This window comes from Bos javanicus, chromosome 2 (assembly GCF_032452875.1).
Source record: "Bos javanicus breed banteng chromosome 2, ARS-OSU_banteng_1.0, whole genome shotgun sequence".
In the NCBI taxonomy this organism is placed as follows: domain Eukaryota; kingdom Metazoa; phylum Chordata; class Mammalia; order Artiodactyla; family Bovidae; genus Bos; species Bos javanicus.
This window is the reverse complement of record NC_083869.1, coordinates 107,396,240-107,417,347: the sequence shown is the minus strand read 5'-3', so window position 1 is coordinate 107,417,347 and position 21,108 is coordinate 107,396,240. Positions and strand designations below refer to the sequence as shown.

The window sequence follows — 21,108 nt, the reverse complement described above, 5'->3', positions numbered from 1 at the left end:
ATTAATGAATAATATTCCATTATGTGGATATACCACATTTTATTTGTCCATTCATCAGTTGATAGACACTTAGGTTTCCATTTTGGGGCTATTATGAATAATGCTGCTGTGAACATTCATGTAGAGGTTTCTGTGTGGACATAATGCTCTCATTTCTCTTGTGGGTGTACTTAGGAGGGGAATTGCTGGATTATACAGTAACTCTGTGTTTAATCTTTTGATGAAGTACCAGACTGTTTTCCACAGCAGCTGCACCCCTTTACATTCCCACCAGCAGTGTATAAAGCTTCCAATTTCTCCATATCCTCACTGGCACTTGTTACTATCTGTCTTTTTGCTTCTTGCCACCCGTTTGGGCGTGAAGTGGTAAGTCATCATGGGTGTGATTTGCAGTTCCCTGATGGTTAATGATATTAGCATCTTTTCATGTGCATATTAGCCATTTGAATATTTTCTTTGGAGAGATGTCTGTTCAGCTTCTTTCCCTGTTTTAAAACTGGATTGTCTTTTTATTGAGGTCTTCACCTTTCTGTATCAGTGTTAGGATCTGCTTGTGAACTAGAGAAGGAGAGAGAGTCAGGATAGAAAGAAATTTAAAAAATGGCTTCTCTCACCCTGCATCATCTACCTGGACTGAAGAGGGTCTGTGTAGTAGAAAGTTCATGCCACACATTGTGTGGTTGGATGTACTGTGGCTTTGAGGAAAAGAACCTGGACTTGCCAGTCCTACCTGTATGAAACCAAGTTCTATGTCTTTATTCTTCCAAGGATTCCAGAACCCTTTCCATCTCTCCTCCCAGGAAGCAGCTGAATTTCTCCCCCTATCCCTACCCTGTTTTTTTGTTTTTTTGTCTGTCTATTCAGTTTTTGTAGCCATCTGGGGCTCTGCTCATCTGTCCATCCACAGGTCTACAGGCAGTTTGTCCAAGCTGTAAGACTTGCAGCTCTTACCTGCAAGTCTGTGTCAAGCATGAGTGAGACCCAGAGGATGAAGAGACAAAGGATGATGTGAAGGGAGAGCACAGATGGGGGGAGGGGGAGGCGATCTGGGAGTGACAGTGGAGAACGTGCTTCTCCTGTGCAACCCAGACCTTTGGAAGGCTTTTGGCCAATGTCTCTGCTGATGCCATTCTTGTGCCCTCAGAGGGACAGAGCCAGGTGGAAGTGCAGCTGGCCAGACCCCAACAAGAGGTCATCAACCTGACCATCTAATACTGGCAAGGTGTGCCCCAGCAGCTGGTGCCTCAAGGAGAGACCGAAAGAGCTAGAGGAGGGAGGCTGGACCTGTTAGCTCTAGAGGACTGGAGGGAACTGCAAACTTAAGAGTAAAAGCTCCTTTCTTAGGTTTCTCATCATACCCATCCCTGGAGCCTCACCTGCCCAGACCCTGGGTGCGATGGGGATAGTGTTCTCCCAGCCTTCACAGGGCAGCTTGGACTCCTTACAGAAGCATGATAGAGGCAACTAGAAGTCCCTGGAAGAGGCCTGCATCCATCTCCTTGGGACTAGCCCAGTCTGCACTGCTGTCCAAGTGCTCCAGAGCCAGAAACCATGGGGTCCCCAGCCAGAACCTCTCCCCCACACCATGCACATATCCTGGACTCAGAATTGGGTATTGGGCAGCTCTGAGCGTATAGTGAATAGAAGACATGAAAGATGAGCATGCAGAGTGGGGGACAACCCTTCCTGGAAGCAGTTTCATGTTGCAGGGTTCAGAAGGAAGCTTTGCTTTGAGTCTGAATTACTACTACTGATAACCATTGTGTCTCGTGGTAGACAGAGCACTGGGAAGGGGATGAGGGTTAGGGCTGCAGGTAGGAGCTGTCAGAAATCCAGTGAATAGAATGAAGAGAAGGTTTGTCTGATTTCAGTCACAGGCAACTCTGTGAGCCATTAGTGATGTTTGCAAAGGGAGAGGTTGGGGAAGCCTGACACTCATTTGCTGCTGTTCCCTATGGTGAGGTTCACTCAGGGATTTTGAAATTCTTCATTTGAGCCTCCTATCTTTTCCTCTGAGCTCTTTGACCATTTTATCTTCACCCTTGAATCCGGGTTTCCCTCCCCTCAGACCCCAGGGACCAGGGTGAACTGGAAGCAAGATGAACCCGGAAGTCGTTTTGGATAGAGGTCCTGAACCAAGAGATGACCAACCCCACCCAAGGCCTCACTGCAGGTGAGGGCCTAACCTTGTCAGGAAGGTTGAACCCACCAAGAGCCCATTAAAAGAGGGAGGCAGGGGGCAGGAGGGGGTGAATGTTGGTTGATAAGGAAAGACAGGACTCCACTGAGCCTGACGGAGAGCCTTCTGAAAGAGAGGGCCCGAGGATGGGAAAGAATAGCACTTTCAGTACAGACAGAGCCAACCCAGTCCTGGTTCTGCCACTGCCAGCCGTGACCTGGGACCCATTCTCTAAACTCTTCACGTCCCTTCTTCCACAGCTGTGAAATGGGGATGGTAGTAATGGCAACCCTCACGGAGGTGGCTGTGAGGATTAAAGACAATGTGTGAAAAATGCGTAGATGGTGAAGGACAGGGAAGCCTGGCGTGCTGCCGTCCACACGGTCGCAAAGAGCCGGACACGACTGAGCACCTGAAACAATGAAAAATGCCTGCCAGGGAGGCCGGATTCTAAGGGATATTCTTCCCCTCCCCACTAGAGGGCGCCCTGTGTTCTCGGTCTCTCACACACCTTCACACAGATTTCATCAACCGTGGGATGCTGGGGCTCTGGGGCCTCCAACAGCCCGGGGCTCTGTAAGATCAAGCATAGGAACAGAGCTTAAAGCGCCTGCAGAAATCTACTTCAGAGCTTTCCTAAATTAAAAAATATAGATACACACAGGTTCTGCTTTTCTAAGAAAATCTTGAGTATGACAAGACCCTAGTCCTCCCCTCCATCCATAAACATTGTGTGAATATACCAGAAGTTTTTGTCCTTAAATGGGAGAGAAGTACCCAGAGCCCCTCCCATTCAGCCTCCCCCTTGCTCTCCTCTGTGCTGTGGAGGAAGTCCACTGAGCAAGGCTTTCAGACATCTCCCTGGGACCCTTGAGTTCTCTGGAGCCCAGATACCTGCTCATCTAGCAGGCATCCATCCATCTTCATAGCTGAGAAACTGAGTGGTCAAGCATGGGGCTGGACCAACCTAAGTCCCAGCCTTCCCCGGCGCTGCCACACCCTTCCTCGAAAAGGCCCCTCAGTAGAGGCTGGGCTGCTTCACACCTCAGGTGTCTTCACACTAAGGACAGCCTGAGAAGGTGACTATTTAAACTTTGACTTAAAGGACACAAGGCAATAGCCCTTGTGTGTACAGAAAGAATAGCACTTTCAGTAGAGAGTGGAGATTTGGAAGAAGAGTCCCTAAGCCAGGGAGAACTGCAAGTACAGTTGCCCTTAGGTTTGTGATGATGGTAGGGCTCTTAGGGAAACAGCTTGATATGAGGCTCAGGACTACTCAGGGTTTATAACCTACAGTCAGCATTTGGGTTTTATTCACAATGCAGTGGGAAATCGTTTGCTGCTGCTAAGTCGCTTCAGTCGTGTCTGACTCTGTGCAACCCCATAGACGGCAGCCCACCAGGCCCCACCGTCCCTGGGATTCTCCAGGCAAGAATACTGGAGTGGGTTGCCATTTCCTCCTCCAATGCATGAAAGTGAAAAGTGAAAGTGAAGTCGATCAGTCGTGTCCGACTCTTAGCGACCCCATCGACTGCAGCCTACCAGGCTTTTCCGTCCATGGGATTCTCCAGGCAAAAGTACTGGAGTGGGGTGCCACTGCCTTCGTCAGGGGATTTCAAAGGAAAGGCATAGGAAAATACAAGCATTTTCTAAAGATACACTGATGCTGATGGAAAATAGATTATGAAACAGATAAGAGTAGGGACAAGTAGACCTGTTTGGGGCTAGTGAATTATCCAGGTGGAATCTATTGGTGTCTTGGCAGCATTGCTGGGCATCTCCTAGCTGGGCTCCATCCGGAGGTAGCCGGCCCCTCAGAGGGGCTCCAGCCCCTCACCCTTTTCAAAGACACTGATCTCCATTCCTGTCACCATGGCAGCTGGGCCTCTTTAGCTTAGATTGGCTGCTGCACCTCATCAGTGGTACTGTGACTGACCCCGTGGTGGATACTGGTCACCATGGTTCTATCAAGTTGGTAAACAAGGAGCTGCCAATCTCCTCTGGGCTCAGGGGATTGACCAGCCCTGTGTCTAATGGAAAATCCCCAGAAGGAAATGGGATTAGAGATGGGGACAAGGTAAGGGCCTGCAGTCTGACAGTTTCTGAGTCACCAGTTTTAGAGCTTATTCAGATCAAGACTACTATTGAGACTTGTTCTGAATTTGCTTGGGGGCGAGGTGGGCGAGGGAGGAAGTGGCAACACCTGCCTCATGGCATTCATTGAAAATCCCTAGTTTCTTCCCATTTTAGGATGTCTTTGAGCTGTTCCCTACTCTGAGTCACAACGTTGCAGCTGATTAAAGCCTCAGGGGAAGACTCCCACCCCCACACTTTCCCTGGCGCTTTCAAGAAGCAGTTTCAGGCTGACCCAAATTTGGATTATTCATGCCGATTTTCAAGCAAACTCTTTCTACAGGTTTGTCTGGAGGCAGGAAGTGGGGTTTAGAATTGACCAGAGTCTCTGAGGTGAGGGAAGTGGGATCCGAACACAGGGCATGGGACATGCAGAACACAGCCCCTGTTTGCACTGAAGGCCTTGTTTCAGATCGCTTCCTCCTCCCATGGACCATTTCTGAGGTGGGTAAAAGGCAAGGTAGAATAGTAGCTGAACAGCCGCCATCCCCACCCATACCCCTCCTTTCAAGGAAGGAAGTCTTCCCCCTAGACCCCAAGAAATCACACAGAGAATAACACGGCCAAGGCTTTGCACATTCAACAGGTTGATACCTATGACCAGTTTGCCCCTGGGAGCAGGGAGATCAGCCCCACCAAACTCCAGCTGTCCCATGCCTCGGGCTTTATCGTTTCTTAAAGCACTTTCATACTCAGTTCATTCGATCCTCACAAACGGGAGCACACTGAAAAGGATCAAGTCCACTGTTTTACTCTGTTCAGGCTTCTATGCCAAAACACCGTAAACTTGGTGGCTTATAAACAATGGAGATGTATTTCTCACAGTTCTAAAGGCTGTGAAGACTAAGCTTAAGGCACTGGCAGATCAGGTGACTGGGAAGGGCCTGCCTCCTGGTTCATAGAGGGCTCCATCTTGCTATAACCTCACATAGAAGAAGGGCAAGGGGTCTTTCTAGGATCTCTTTTATAAGGGCACTAATTGCATTCATGAGATCTTGACCCTCAGGACCTAATCACCTCCCAAAGGCCTCACTTTCAAATACTATCACCTTTGGGGTTAGGACTTCAGACCATAGAACTCAATCACTTATACAGCCCAGAGAAATTAAGAGACACTCCTCTGGTTGTTGTTGCTATTCTTCAGTTACTTGGTCAGCACTCCAGGCTTCCTTGTCCTTCACTGTCTCCCAGAATTTGCTCAAACTCATGCCCATTGAGTTGATGATGCCATCCAACCATCTCATCCTCTGTTGCCCCCTTCTCCTCTTGACCTCAATTTTTCCCAGCATCAGGGTCTTTTCCACTGAGTCCGGTTTGCATCAGGTGACCAAAGTATTGGAGCTTCAGCTTCAGCATCAGTCCTACCAGTGAATATTCAGGGTTGATTTCCTTTAGGATTGACTGGTTTGATCTCCAAGGGTCTCTCTGTAATACGGGCTTAAACATGTTGCCAACCATGTCCTTTCCTCTTATCCTTGCATCTAAGGACATAGCTAAACATAACCCTCAGCCTATTTCTCTATATCTAGTTCTTATTAACTAGGTTGACCCCAATCACCCACTTTGCTTTTTCCCATCATACATTCACTGTGCCTGGCCACTGCAGTGCATGGTTCCTGCCTCAAGGCAGTTGAAGGCTAGTCAGGGAAAAGAGTCGTAGATACAACATATTCATACAATAGTTGTGTAGCTGACCCTGTAGAAGCTTTGTTTCCTGTCCCCTGGCCTATCTCTGTGCTCACATGTAGGTGCAGGTGGAGGGTGTCTGCATGTGCTGACAGCCTCCCATCTCAAGTCTTGGGACTCTTCTCATCTAGTGGATCTCCAGGATTCTGGAATGCCTGGGGAAGTTGCCTACTTATGCTCAAGACAGGTTTGAAATATTTGGGGATTAACACCCTCTGGGGCTGCCCTCAACCAATTAAGGACTTAATTTAGTGTATATGTTCCAGTATATCCTTCCCTTGGTGGGAGTCGATCTGAAATAAGTTCTACACAGATCCTCAGGGGTCCCCAGCAAGGTTCACTCCAGTTGCTCACTGTGATGATTAATTTTCTGTGTCAATTTGACTGGGCTAAAGCAAAAACAATACCCAGCTGTGGATGTGACTGGTGATAGAAGCAAGGTCCGGTGCTATAAAGAGCAATATTGCATAGGAACCTGGAATGTCAGGTCCATGAATCAAGGCAAATTGGAAGTGGTCAAACAGGAGATGGCAAGAGTGAATGTCAACATTCTAGGAATCAGCGAACTCAAATGGACTGGAATGGGTGAATTTAACTCAGATGACCATTATATCTACTACTGCAGGCAGGAATCCCTCAGAAGAAATGGAGTGGCCATCACGGTCAACAAAAGAGTCCGAAATGCAGTACTTGGATGCAATCTCAAAAACGACAGAATGATCTCTGTTCGTTTCCAAGGCAAACCATTCAATATCACAGTAATCCAAGTCTATGCCCCAACCAGTAACGCTGAAGAAGCTGAAGTTGAACGGTTCTATGAAGACCGAGAAGACCTTTTAGAACTAACACCCAAAAAAGATGTCCTTTTCATTATAGGGGACTGGAATGCAAAAGTAGGAAGTCAAGAAACACCTGGAGTAACGCAAATTTGGCCTTGGAATACGGAATGAAGCAGGGCAAAGACTGATAGAGTTTTGCCAAGAAAATGCACTGGTCATAACAAACACCCTCTTCCAACAACACAAGAGAAGACTCTATACATGGACATCACCAGATGGTCAACACCGAAATCAGATTGATTATATGCTTTGCAGCCAAAGATGGAGAAGCTCTATACAGTCAGCAAAAACAAGACCAGGAGCTGACTGTGGCTCAGACCATGAACTCCTTATTGCCAAATTCAGACTGAAATTGAAGAAAGTAGGGAAAACCACTAGACCATTCAGGTATGACCTAAATCAAATCCCTTATGATTATGCAATGGAAGTGAGAAATAGATTTAAGGGCCTAGATTTGATAGATAGAGTACCTGATGCACTATGGAATGAGGTTCGTGACATGGTACAGGAGACAGGGATCAAGACCACCCCCTTGGAAAAGAAATGCAAAAAAACAAAATGGCTGTCTGGGGAGGCCTTACAAATAGCTGTGAAAAGAAGAGAAGTGAAAAGCAAAGGAGAAAAGGAAAGATATAAACATCTGAATGCAGAATTCCAAAGAATAGCAAGAAGAGATAAGAAAGCCTTCTTCAGCGATCAATGCAAAGAAATAGAGGAAAACAACAGAATGGGAAAGACTAGAGATCTCTTCAAGAAAATCAGAGATACCAAAGGAACATTTCATGCAAAGATCAGCTCGATAAAGGACAGAAATGCTGTGGACCTAACAGAAGAAGAAGATATTAAGAAGAGATGGCAAGAATACAGAGAAGAACTGTACAAAAAAGATCTTCACAACCCAGATAATCATGATGGTGTGATCACTGACCTAGAGCCAGACATCCTGGAATGTGAAGTCAAGTGGGCCTTAGAAAGCATCACTACAAACAAAGCTAGTGGAGGTGATGGAATTCCAGTTGAGCTATTCCAAATCCTGAAAGATGATGCTGTGAAAGTGCTGCACTCAATATGCCAGCACATTTGGAAAACTCAGCAGTGGCCACAGGACTGGAAAAGGTCAGTTTTCATTCCAATCCCAAAGAAAGGCAATGCCAAAGAATGCTCAAACGACCACCCAGTTGCACTCATCTCACACACTAGTAAAGTAATGCTCAAAATTCTCCAAGCCAGGCTTCAGCAATATGTGAACCGTGAACTTCCTGATGTTCAAACTGGTTTTAGAAAAGGCAGAGGAACCAGAGATCAAATTGCCAACATCTGCTGGATCATAGAAAAAGCAAGAGAGTTCCAGAAAGGCATCTATTTCTGCTTTATTGACTATGCCAAAGCCTTTGACTGTGTGGATCACAATAAACTGTGGAAAATTCTGAAAGAGATGGGAATACCAGACCACCTGATCTGCCTCCTGAGAAATTTGTATGCAGGTCAGGAAGCAACAGTTAGAACTGGACATGGAACAACAGACTGGTTCCAAATAGGAAAAGGAGTATGTCAAGGCTGTATATTGTTACCCTGTTTATTTAACTTATATGCAGAGTACATCATGAGAAATGCTGGACTGGAAGAAACACAAGCTGGAATCAAGATTGCAGGGAGAAATATCAATAACCTCAGATATGCAGATGACACCATCCTTATGGCAGAAAGTGAAGAGGAACTAAAAAGCCTCTTGATGAAAGATAAAGTGGAGAGTGAAAAAGTTGGCTTAAAGCTCAACATTCAGAAAACGAAGATCATGGCATCTGGTCCCATCACTTCATGGGAAATAGATGGGGAAACAGTGGAAACAGTGTCAGACTTTATTTTGGGGGGCTCCAAAATCACTGCAGATGGTGACTGCAGCCATGAAATTAAAAGACGCTTACTCCTTGGAAGGAAAGTTATAACCAACCTAGATAGCATGTTCAAAAGCAGAGACATTACTTTGCCAACAAAGGTTCATCTAGTCAAGGCTATGGTTTTTCCTGTGGTCATGTATGGATGTGAGAGTTGGACTGTGAAGAAGGCTGAGTGCTGAAGAATTGATGCTTTTGAACTGTGGTGTTGGAGAAGACTCTTGAGAGTCCCTTGGCCTGCAAGGAGATCCAACCAGTCCATTCTGAAGGAGATCAGCCCTCGGATTTCTTTGGAAGGAATGATGCCAAAGCTGAAACTCCAGTACTTTGGCCACCTCATGCGAAGAGTTGACTCATTGGAAAAGACTGATGCTGGGAGGGATTGGAGGAGGGAGGAGGAGAAGGGGATGACAGAGGATGAGATGGCTGGATGGCATCACTGACTCAATGGATGTGAGTCTCAGTGAACTCTGGGAGTTGGTGATGGACAGGGAGGCCTGGCGTGCTGCGATTCATGGGGTCGCAAAGAGTCGGACACGACTGAGTGACTGATCTGATCTGATCTGAAGGGATGCCCAGACAGCTAGGAAAATGTTATTTCTACGTGTGCCTGTGAAAGTGTCTCTGGAAGGGATTAGAATTTGAAATCAGTAGATTGAGTAAAGAATTCCAATGAAGGGAATTCAAGTTCAATTCCCAGTCAGGGAACTAAGATTCCACATGCCCTGAGACAACTAAGCCTGTGCCTGGCAACTAGAGAGTCCTAGTGTTGCAGCTGCTGAGCCTGCATGCTCTAGAGCCCATGCCCTGAAACAAGAGAAGCCTGAGCACAGCAGTGAAGACCCTGTACAGTCAAAAAAAAAAAGAGAAAAGGTAAAGAAGACCACCCATGCAGGTAGGCATCATCCAATTCATAGAGGATCTTAATAGAAGAAAAAGATGGAGGAAGGGCAAATTTTCTCTCTTTGCTTGAGCTAAGATGTCCATTTTCTCCTGTCCCTGTACGTCATAGTAAAGAATACTAGTTCTTACACAAAGGGCAGAAGAAAATCACCAGAGGTTTTAAGGAAATGAATAGAATGATGATGTAAATTTTTTTAAAAGACTATCCTAGCACTGTTGGAGAATGTACTGAGAGAGGGCAAGAGTAGAACACACAGATCTGCTAGGAAGTATTGTTTCAGCTCAAGGGATGCTCTGGAGGCTTGGACTGGGCAATTGCACAAGGCTGAGCACCTCTAGCTGGCCATGAACTCTACCCAGAGGAGCTTGAGCCTCAGGGGGAATCCAGACCCGCACACTCACCAAGGGAACAGCTTCTGACTCCTGTCACCATGGCAACTGTGCTTCCTTCGCCCAGATCGGTTGCTAGGGTAACATATCAGCACTGAGTGAGCCCCATGATAAGAACTGGTTACCATGGTGTAGTCTGCAAACAACAATCTGCTGTTCTCCAGGTGAGGGTCCTTGACTGGCTCTAAAACAAAAGGAAAATCAAGGGGCTGGAGAAAAGATCAAACACAGAAGCCAAGGTGAGGCCAGTTTGTGGGGCAGGTGCTGACTCACTGTGCCTCAGGGCTTGCACAAATCAGGACAGTTATTAGAGCCTGTTCTTTATTACGGGAGGAGGAATTTACATTTTAGAGGGGGAGTGATATAGCACATATACACACAAATTGAGAATCCCAGGTTTCCTACCATTTTAGGGTTTCTTTGAACTATTTCCTTCTCCAAGCAAAACTTCGCAGCTAATTGAAGCATTTCTGTCCTCCCCACCCCAGCCACCTTGCTATCTACAGGGGCAGTTCTAGGACAGCCTGTTTTTGAAATTTTTAAGTCATATGAAGTATGTTCTCAGGCCACATTGAAATTTAAAAAATAAGTAAATAGCCAAAAAGCCTTTAAAAATCCCCTATAGCAACATCCTTCTAAATAATCCATGGGTCCAAAGAGTCACAAGAAAAATTAGAAAACATTAATCATTGATAGTCAAAACATGAAAAACTAATGCTTAAAGGGAAATGTATAGATCTACATGCCTTTATTGCAAAGAATAAAACATTTAAATCAATGATCTAAGCTACCAACTCAAGAAGTTAGGAAACAATAAGTGAAACTCAAAAAAATAGAAGGAAATAATAATAAAGAATGAATATCAATAAAACAGGCAAACCAGAGAGAAAAAGCAATAAGACCAAATGTCAGTTCTTTAAAATGATCAATAATATTTATCTCTAGTTACACTGATGAGTAAAAAGACAGAAAAATACAAAGTATCAAAATCAGGAATTTAAAAAGTGAAATCACTTCAAATTTCTGCAGCTATTTAAAGGATAATAAAGAAATATGAATATCTTTATGCTAACAAATGTGATAGCTTAAATGTTGTGAATAAATTTTTTGAAAAATTCAAGTTTCCAAAAGAGATGTGAAAAGAAATAGAATATCTGAATAGCTAAAGAAATTAAAATTGTAATAAAACTTACTCACAAAGAAATTCTAACTCCATACACTCAGAAAAATATTAATCATACAGAAACTCTGCTGGAGAGAGTGTGGAGAAGCCTCCTACACTGTTGGTGGGAATGTAAATTGGAACAGCCACTATGGAGGACAGTATGGAGGCTCCTTAAAATATTCAAAATAGAGCTACCATGCACGCACACATGCTAAGTAGCTTCATTCATGTCCGACTCTGCAACCTTATGGACCGTAGCCTGCCAGGCTCTTCTGTCCATGGGATTCTCCAGGCAAGAATACTGGAGTAGGTTGCTGTGTTCTCCTCCAGAGGATCTTCCCGACCCAGGGACTGAACCTGCATCTCAAGTCTACTGCATTAGCAGGCAGTTGTATTTTGGTTTTTGTTTTACCACTGGCGCCACCTGGGAAGCCCAGAGCTACCATATGACCCTGCAGTTCCATTCCTGGGCATATATCTGGAAGAAAACATGATCCAAAATGATACATGCATCCCAATGTTCATTGCAGCACTGTTTACAATAACCAAGACATGGAAGCAACCTAAATGTCCATTGACAGAGGAATGGATAGAGAAGAGGTGGTACATATATACAGTGGACTATTAGTCATAAAAAAGAATGAAATAATGCCATTTGCAGCAACATGGATAGACCTAGAGATTGTCATACTGAGTGAAGTAAGTCAGACAGAGAAGGAGAAATATCGTATGACCCCTCTTATGTGTGGAATCCAAAAAAAAAAAAAAGATACAAATGTACTTACTTAAAAAACAGAAAGAGACTCACAGACTTGGAAAACAAACACGGTTGCCAGGGGGAAGGGTTGGGGCGGAGGAATAGTTAGGGAGTTTGGGGTGGACATATACACACTGCTATATTTAAAATGAATAACCAGCAAGGACCTACTGTATAATACATGGAACTCTGTTTAATGCTATGTGGCACCTTCACAGGAGGGGAATGGGAGAGAATGGATACATGCATATGTATAGCTGAGTCCTTTCTCTGTTCACTTGAAACTGTCACAACATTGTTAATCGGCTATACCCCAATACAAAATTTAAAGAATAAAATAATTTGTATCCAGATCATGTCATCTGTCAATAAAGATAGTTCTAATTTTTTCTTTCAAAAAAATCATACTGAAACTCTTTCAGAGCGTAACAAAAGAGAGAATGCTTTCTGATTGATTTTATGTGGTCTGCCAAATATTTGGAAGAAAACATAGAAGAAAATCTTTGTGAGTTTGGGGTAGGCAAACATTTCCAAGAACCAAAAAAGCTTTAGCCATAAAAGATAAACTTAATAAATGAGATTTCCTCAAAATTAAACATTTTGCTCTTCAAAAAAAAAAGCACTATTAAAAATTTAAAATGAAATGCTCAGAGTTGGAGAAAATATTCACACACCATTCATCTGTTAAAGGAGTTGTATCTGGAAGTATTGGGGATTCCCAGTTGGCTCTGTGATAAAGAATCTGCCTGCCAGTGCAGGATGATGCAGGAGACATGAGTTTGATCCCTGGGTTGGGAAGATGTCCTTGGAGAAATAAATGGCAACACACTCCAAGATTCTTGCCTGGAAAATTCCATGGACAGATTAGCCTGGTGGGCTACACAGTCCATGGGGCTACAGAGTCAGATGCAACTGAGCACACACACATCTGAAAGTATTAGAGAATTGTGTTAATTAGGGAATAGACATTGTGTTGATTTCCAAATGCTGGTGTAACAAGTCACAGCAAATCAAACTTAGTGCCCCCAAAACAATTTTGTTATCTTATATTTCTGGAAGTCAGAAGTCTAAAATTAAAATGTGTGGACTTCCTGGTGGCCCAGGTGTTAAGATTCTGCCTGCCAATGCAGGGGACACCAGTTTGATCCTTGGTCTGGGAAGATTCCACATGCCACGGGACAGTGAAGCCCATGTGCCACAACTACTGAAGTCCACATGCCTAGAGCCAGTGCTCCACAACAAGAGAAGCTACCACTATGAGAAAACTGAGCACTGCAAGAAGAAAGTACCCCACTCTCTGCAACGAGGAGAAGTCCACAAGAAGCAACCAAGACCCAGCAGAGCCAAAAATAAATAAATAAATATTTTTAAAGATAATAAATAAAATGTCAGCAGGTCTCTGCTCCTTCTGGAGGTTTAAAGGGAGAAAACACATTCTTACCTTTTCAGCTTCTAGAGGCTGTTTGCATTCCTTGGCTTGGCCCCTTCCTTGAATCACTCCAACCCCAAGCTTCCAATGTTATATCCTCCACTACTGACTCTAACCCTCCTGCTTCTCTCTGTGAAGACCTTTGTGATGATGTTGCACACACTCAGAAAATCCAGCATATTCTCCCCATTTGAAGTGAACTATCTTCAAAGGCTAATCACACCTGCAAAGTCCCTTTTTCTATGTAAAAAAACATGGTCACTATTTCAGGGATTCAGACGTGGACATCTTTGGGGTTCATTATTCAGCCTACCATAGGTATCATAATGGTATTGTGGCTATGTAGAAAAATATCATTAATTCTAAAAGATGTATATTGAATTATTTAGGAGTGAAATGTCATGGTGTCTGTAAATTACTCTTAAACACTTCAGCAAGTAAAAGAAGCAATTGTGACAAAATCTTAATAACTCTTAAGTCTGGGTGATAAGAATATTCATGTTTCATGTTTATTCATTTGAGTCTTCTCATTTTTAATATTTGAAAACTTTCATAATAAAATTTTAAGTTTAATGAAAAAGATATTCAAATGTCTAGAGCTTAGGAAGCTCAAATATTAGCCTGTAACTAAGAAAGTGTGGAAGCTATGGATCAGTTAGTTATTCAGTGGTTAGTTATTGCAATAGCTCTATTAAAATGGGTACAGTGATTTGAACTAGGATGATGGCAGTGGATGTGGAGAAGATAGTTTTGCATATACTTAACAGGTCAAACCCATGATGGTTGGGGATTTTAAGGTAGGTAAGGGTGAAGTAAGTATCAGGAAAATCAAAATAGACTAGATTCATTGAATGCCAGCTATCCAGTTGCTGTACATATTTAACCCTCACAACAAATCTATGAGGCAGGTGCATTTCACACCACCATTTTACATGCAAGCCCTCTCTCCAACTTTGGGACTGGGAATAGAGGCAGTAGTCCTTGGGATCTGTTTTATTAAAAGAGGAGTGGGCTCCTAGGTTTGGGTGGCTGTGGGGCCGGTAGGGGCTGGGTAAGCGTAGGCAGGGGCAGGGCCCGCCAGCGATTGGCCCAGCTGCCAAGGGAGGGTTGTGCAGATTCAGTCTGGTTAGCCAGCGGGTGGGAATCGACAGTCCGGCGCAGTCCCTCCGGCAGCTGACTGCCATCTCTTCGACTTAGGTGGGGAACCAGAGCAGCAAGCCCGGGAGGATGCAGCGCCAGCTGTGGCTCGGGGGCTTCCGGGGGCTCTGGCTGCTCGTCTGCTTCCTGCTGCTGAACAGCCGCCTGGGGGGCTCCAGCGACGTTAGTGGTCACGGTCAGGAGGAAACCTGGGGTGGGGTGCGGGCAGGGCCAGAGAGTGGTTCTGAGTGAAGTGGGTCTGGGGACCTCAAGGTTAGGAACTTCGGAGGAAAACAATGTGTTTAGGGAGTAAGAAAAGAAAAGTGCGCGGAAGGACGCGCAGGCTTGGAATGGGGCTCGGTGTATGGGATCTGGACCTAAGAGAAGCCGACTCAGGGGAAGATTGGGAATTAGGAAAAAGGACGGAAAAACACAGGGGCTCAGGGAAGTAAAACTGGCATGTGCGGCCACAAGAGAAGCAAGACTTGCCGAGGAGCGGGGGAAGAGATGCCTATGCCTCAGGGATAGTCAGGGGCCAGGATCTCTGGACAGTAGGAGCAGGGATCCCGGGTATCCGGGCCCTGGGAGAAGACTGGGCCGAGAGATGAACCAAGACTTCTTTGTAAGCCCCTGGAGCCTGGTATTTGTGATCCAGTTTCCGGGAAGAATGGGAGGGCTAGGCTGGGGGAAAAGAAGATGAGGCAGAAAAGGTCCATCTTCTTCCTCCCCCTTCACTGCGCCATCGCTGACTCACATTTGAGCAGCCAGAGACCGACTGCGCAGACTCGAGGATTCCAGCACCCGGAGCTTCGGGCAGACGCCGCAAACTCCTAGGCTGGCGCCAGCTCTGCTCGCCCGATTCTTGGGTTTAGAGGCCAGTGCAGAGAATTCACGAAAACCTGTAGGAGGAGGCCCGGTGGGTGGGGGTGGGGAGAGGGTAGAACCCTCAAGCTTCTTAGGGATGCCTAGCTCTCTTTACAGCTCAGAGCTTCCTCCATGCCAGGATTTGGCCACCGCTCAGCACCGCGGACAGCGCCAGGTGCCCCTGTAGGTTTGACTGAGGGTGTCCGGGTCACCCTGCCAGTTCTGGGAACGCTGCCCCAGAGAACGATATCTCCTTCCAGAACTTATATTCCTTCTTAGTATGACGTTTTCCTCCTTCTCAAAGCCAGGGAATAATAGAATCCATTTAAATCGGGAGGAGAATTTCCTTTCCATAATGACTCATGGTAATTCCACCGTCGGAAACAAACAACACCCCCCCCCAAAAAAAAAAAAAAGAAAAAAGAAATAAGCAAACAAACAAAAAAAAAAAAAACAGACTCCAACCCTACCCCATCTACTTGGAATGAGAAAAGTGTATAGCATTAGGGATTATCTCCATCCCCCTAGCCTTTCCATATGCCCAGTGGCAAATTTTAGCCTTCAGGACAAGGATCCAGACACTCAAAACCTATGCATACCAATACTTTCTTCCTCTAAAGATTTCAGGACTCCTCTCCAATTGTCATGCGTGTGTGCTCATGCGTACTCACATACTCAGTTGTGTCCAGCTCTTTGCGACCCCATGGATTATAGCCCACCAGGCTCCTCTGTCCATGGAATTATGCAGGCAAGAATACAGGAGTGGGTTGCCATTTCTTCCTCCAAGGGGTCTTCCTGACCCAAGGATGGAATGATTATTTACCACTGAGCCACACTCCAGTCCCCTTCAATCCCCTCCAGGCTTTAAAGCCTTCCCTAAATGCAATTCCCCTACTTTCCATGCCCAACCTGTTCACCTGATTATCCATTTATGTGTGTGGCTTTTTGAGTATCTGCTTACCTCACCCTCCATGGGCTGCTCTTTGCCTGTAAGCTTGGCTCTTATCTGGAAGTTGCTACCAAAAGTGAATGAGGTGGCAGGGGTTAACAAACAGGGAAGGTGGTGATGGGGGGAGGGAAGAATAAAAAGGAAGACCTGAAAAGAGGAGGGGGTCAGGTGAGGGGGACAGGGACCATTGAACCCAGGGGAGATAGTGGAAGGAATCTGCTTTATTTCAACTGGAATTTGGAAGGCTTCTAGTCAAGATCCTTTCTCACACCACTTTTTTGCCCTCAGATGGTCAGAGCCAAGTGGGAGTGGGGCAGCTCTGGCCCCTCCCAGGATTTACCACCCCGGTCTTCAAGCACTTGCAAGTTTTACTCCAGCAGATTATGCCCCACGGTGAGTAAGAGCTAGAGAAGAAAGGCTGGGGCTTTGTTACATACAGAGGTATAGTGAGGGGCTTTTGATCTGAGAACAGGCTTTCTCCCCCTAATGTCTCTACTTGACTCTCTCTATCATGTTCACTTCATGGAGAATGGGGAGAGACCAGAATGGGGATGGACCTGGAAGGGCAGGCTGTTTGCCCTCAAACCCCTGGAAGGGCCCAGCACAGGCTTCTAGAAGAAGCCCCTGGAAAAGGTCAGCATCTAATTCCTTGAGACTAGCCCCAACTCCAGGCACTAGCGGATTTTTTCCAGAACCAGGAATCTTTAAATTCTCAGCCAGGAAAACATACATATACACACACACTTAAACCTCTGAGTAGGAAGCATAATAAATTGTATGACAAATACAAAAGAGGAAGGAAGGGAGTGGGAAGTCCTTTGAAGACAGATGGTTGACCATTTCTTAGAGGAGACTTTCATGAATGAGGGAAGAGTCAGATAGGAAATCTGGCCAGAATTCATATTACTACTATCATTACTGATGTCTAATATGTGTGTAATGCCTTAGCGCAGTCATTCTCAACATGCATCCTCAGACCAGTAGTATCAGCATCACCAGGAAACTTCTTCAAATTGCTAACTCATGAACTTCACCCCAGACCTCCGGAATCAGGAACTCTAGAAGGGAAGAACAGCAATCTGTGCTTAACAAGCCTTGCAGAAGATTCTGATGTACCCTGAAGTTTGGGGGTCACTCACTGCCTTAGAGTTTTCACAGCACTCTTCACATCCCGAATCTCATTCAATCCTCACAATAGTATCAAATGAGTTAATGAGAAAAGTACAGTCCTAATCTTAGCCAAATATATATTACATGCCAGGCACTGTGCTAAGCAACTTTTATGTGCCATCTCATTTAATTCTCTCCACAAATTGTGATTCTTTGTCTTACTTTGAGGGAAAGGGGGAGTGTTTGCTTCACCCTGGTCCCTGGAGTGGGCCAGTCAGAGCATCCCAGGTGTTAATTCACCACATCTTTCACCCTGCAGATTTGTTCTGGAAGGATGACATGACCCAGGAAGTGATGACCCAGAAGATGGGTCACACCAGCAAACTCCATCCTGAGGATCCATGTGTGAGGAGTGGGCCAGCAGCCTTCCCCACCAGAACCCCGGGGGTGAGGTGTGTGAAGCCTGTGGTCAGCCCATGCCGTCTAGTGGAGGGATGGAGCAGGGAGGGAATGGGTGTTCAAACTGCAGGAAAGAACTGCCAGGAGTACTCTGTGAATGATTCAGAGGTCCTGTCTTGGATCTGCAGGAGAAAATTCCATGAGCCTTAGTGACCTGCAAAGGCAGAGGAGAGGGGTTCTGGCAAGCCTAGGTCCCATTTGTCATCCTCATCTCTTCTAGGGGCAAGCAAGAGGAGAAACTTCGACTCCTGTTCCCCAAGGTGAGACTCATGTGTCTTCTCAAGACTTCTAAAGCCCTGACTTTGAGTTCTATCTCTTTTTCTCTGGGGCCCTGACACCCTTTTCAGCCTCCTTCTTGACTCCTGGCTTCCCTCCTCACAGAGCCCAATGGTCAAGGTGAACAAGGATCAATGCTTTACCTCCAAAGTGGTTTCAAAGGTTCTGAAACATGAGGTGGCTAACCCAGTCAAGGTGAGAGGCTCTCGCTTTTTCAGGGGAGGTTGGAATTGCCAAGGACATGTTTAAAGGAGGGAGGCAGGTGTGAAGGAGAGAGTGGGTATTGGGCTGTGAACAGAGAAGCTGAAGAAAAGATCTCTCCCAATTGAAGGGTACCCCCACTTTCCTGCCTTTCTCAGACTACTTGTGAACATCCATGTAAGAGATTGGGGTCGTGATGCAGGTTCCAGGCATCTCTAATGATCATCGCAGACAATCATGCATCGGCATTGAGTTTACAATAGACATGGGAAACTGCAGAGTTTTCAATATTGAGTAAAAGGTCCTCCTTTCTCCACACACTCCCTTGTATACAGGAAGTGATAGCAAAGCTTCTTTGGATGAACAGGAGAGAGAGTCCAGAAGACTTCAGCAATTCCTGACTTTGCTCTACTTTGTACCCTGGGCAAGTCACCTGGGCAAGGCTCTGGGTTACCTCCTTAGGAGGCTTGAACTCTTCAGAATCCAGGTTGAAAACACCCATCTAGCCCTCCCATCTATCTTTACATCTGAGACTTTGAGGCCCAGGCTAGTCCAGCAACTTACTCAGGGTTGCATAGGAGGTTATTGGCAGACCCAAGACTGGACCGAGGTCTCCTGATTCTTAATCCTTTCCATTGCACAGCTCCTGCCCTTCTTTCTGCTCAGACACTGCAGTGGGGATGGGGCTGCCCCAGACATCAGACCTCCACATTGACAAAAGTTTTTTGTTTTGTTTTGTTTTTTTTGACTAAGACCTAAATTACAAGAAGGTGGTAGCCAACAGAAGATATGAAGGAAGGGCCTCCCAGGAAGAGGACAACACAATGAACATGTCTGGAGACAAGGATACTATGGCATGTCTGAGGAACAGATGGGAAAGTCAGTGGTAGAAGATTAGGTTGGAGAAGTAGGTCCAGGGTTGACCACACACCAGCTCATAGATCTTGGTGAAAGTTTGGATTTTATTCCAAGTGTGGTGGCAAGTTGACTGGGAGATTCTGAGGAGGGGGATATTATAATGTGGTATGATATTAAGAGGCCACGCCAGTGATATCGGGGATGGACTATAAGGAGAGTGAGAGTGAACACTGAGACCTGTAAGGAGCTGATCAATCTGGTCTAGGGGAGACAAAGGTGTTGGCTGTGGAGCTGGCTCTCCAGAAGCAGTCTGCACCTCTGAGGGCTTCTAGCCCCTCATGCTCTCCTAGGAAACCACTTCCCACTCATAGGATGGCAGCTGTGCTTCCAAAGCCCAGATCGTTTGCTGGCTCCACACACCCAGAGCTGAGTGACAGACCCACCTTGAAGAACAGGTTGTTGGAGAGCTTTTGTGAAAGCAAACAAGGCGCTGCCATTCTTCTCTAGCCCAAGCCCAAGGGAAAACCACGGGACAAGAGCTCTGTGAATTCTGTGTGGGAGTAAAGGTGACAGGCCCTCAATTGATGGGCTGAGTCATTGCGGGCTGACTCAAATCAGGCTGTTATAGAGGCATCTGGGGGAGGAGTAGATGAGAGAGGGGCCACCTCCCCACGTACTGATTCCGATCTTCTGTTTCTGGTTTCAGGGCTTCTTTGAGTCGCCCCCCACTGTGGGCCACAACCTTGTCGCCGACTGAGACTTCATGTGAAGCCTCTTTGCCCCGGTGCCCTCCTCATTGCCCTCCAGAGGGGCAGTTCCGGGATGATCAAAACCTGGATCAATAAAGTGACTTTGATGCGAACACTCTGTGACTTTCCTTGAGGCAGGACGGGTCAGGTTTGGATGTGAGAGAGGTGGGGCCAGAACAGTGACTGGGGTGAGGAGAGCACATTTCCCCAGTGCTGCTGGAGAGTGCTTCTGTCTTGTTTTCCTTCCAGTGACCATTCCTGAAGTGAGGATAGTAAGGGTGGGACCACAGCTGGAATGGCAGCCTTCTTTACACATATCCAGCCATGCTGTGTGGTCCAGTTGCCCATCCTTCCATGTCATTGGAAAAGACCCTGAGGCTGGGGAAGATTGAAGGCAAGAGGAAAAGGGGCCGACAGAGGTTGAGATGGTTGGATGGCATCACCAACCTGGACGGGCCTGGACTCTGCTGTTTTATAAGGGTCTCCACCTCCAATATTATAGCCCCTGCCAGGGCTGCCCCATTCTTTGTGCTCCCAAAAATCAACACACAGGTGCTACAATCAAAGTGTACACATGTTAAATGATATTTTGCTGACTCTTCCCAGTTTGCTCCTGGTAGCTTGTTCAGTTGCTCAGTCATGTCTGACTCTTTTCAACCCCATGGACTGCAGCACCGCAGTATTCCCTGTCCATCACCAACTCCCAGAGCTTGCTCAAAGTCATGTCTATCGAGTTGGTGATGCCAACCATCTCAACCTCTGTCAGCCCCTTCTCCTCCTGCCTTTAATCTTTCCCAGCATCAGGGTCTTTTCCAATGAGTCAGCTCTTCACATCAGGTGGTCAAAGTTTTGGAGCTTCAGCCTCAGCATCAGTCCCTCCAAGGAATATTCAGGATTGATTTCCTTTAGGATTGACTGGTTGGATCTTCTTGCAGTCCAAGGGACTCTCAAGTCTTCTCCAACACCACAGTTCAAAAGCATCAATTCTTTGGTGCTCAGCCTTCTTTATGGTCCAGCTCTCATATCCATACATGACTACTGGAAAAACCATAGCTTTGACTAGACAGATCTTTGTCTGAAAAGTAATGGTAGCTTAAAAATCTTACAAGGGAGTGAGTGATCTGATCAT

General features: G+C 46.0%; 1 protein-coding gene across 2 annotated transcripts; it reads left to right on the top strand.

Moving 5' to 3' along the window:
- The first annotated feature begins 10,117 nt into the window (after positions 1-10,117).
- RESP18 (regulated endocrine specific protein 18) lies at positions 10,118-20,092 on the top strand. 2 transcript variants are annotated; one of them, XM_061385803.1, is made up of 7 exons: positions 10,118-10,189; positions 14,574-14,709; positions 16,615-16,719; positions 17,756-17,888; positions 18,116-18,155; positions 18,277-18,366; positions 19,937-20,092. In XM_061385803.1, the coding sequence occupies exons 1-7, from the start codon at positions 10,133-10,135 to the stop codon at positions 19,985-19,987; spliced, it is 612 nt and encodes a 203-aa protein (XP_061241787.1). In that variant the 5' UTR covers positions 10,118-10,132; the 3' UTR covers positions 19,988-20,092. The 2 variants fall into 2 exon arrangements, with proteins under 2 accessions (XP_061241787.1, XP_061241794.1); XM_061385810.1 differs by lacking the exon at positions 10,118-10,189 and adding an exon at positions 10,196-10,264.
- Positions 20,093-21,108: the final 1,016 nt, after the last annotated feature.

What these genes read in the sequence shown, in the direction of transcription:
- RESP18 (XM_061385803.1), top strand. Translation starts at nt 10,133, where the DNA reads ATGATAAGAACTGGTTACCATGGTGTAGTCTGCAAACAACAATCTGCT. An exon ending in TTCGACTCCTGTTCCCCAAG is followed by an intron (nt 18,156 to 18,276) that starts GTGAGACTCATG and finishes CCCTCCTCACAG; the next exon opens with AGCCCAATGGTCAAGGTGAA. An exon ending in AGGTGGCTAACCCAGTCAAG is followed by an intron (nt 18,367 to 19,936) that starts GTGAGAGGCTCT and finishes TTCTGGTTTCAG; the next exon opens with GGCTTCTTTGAGTCGCCCCC.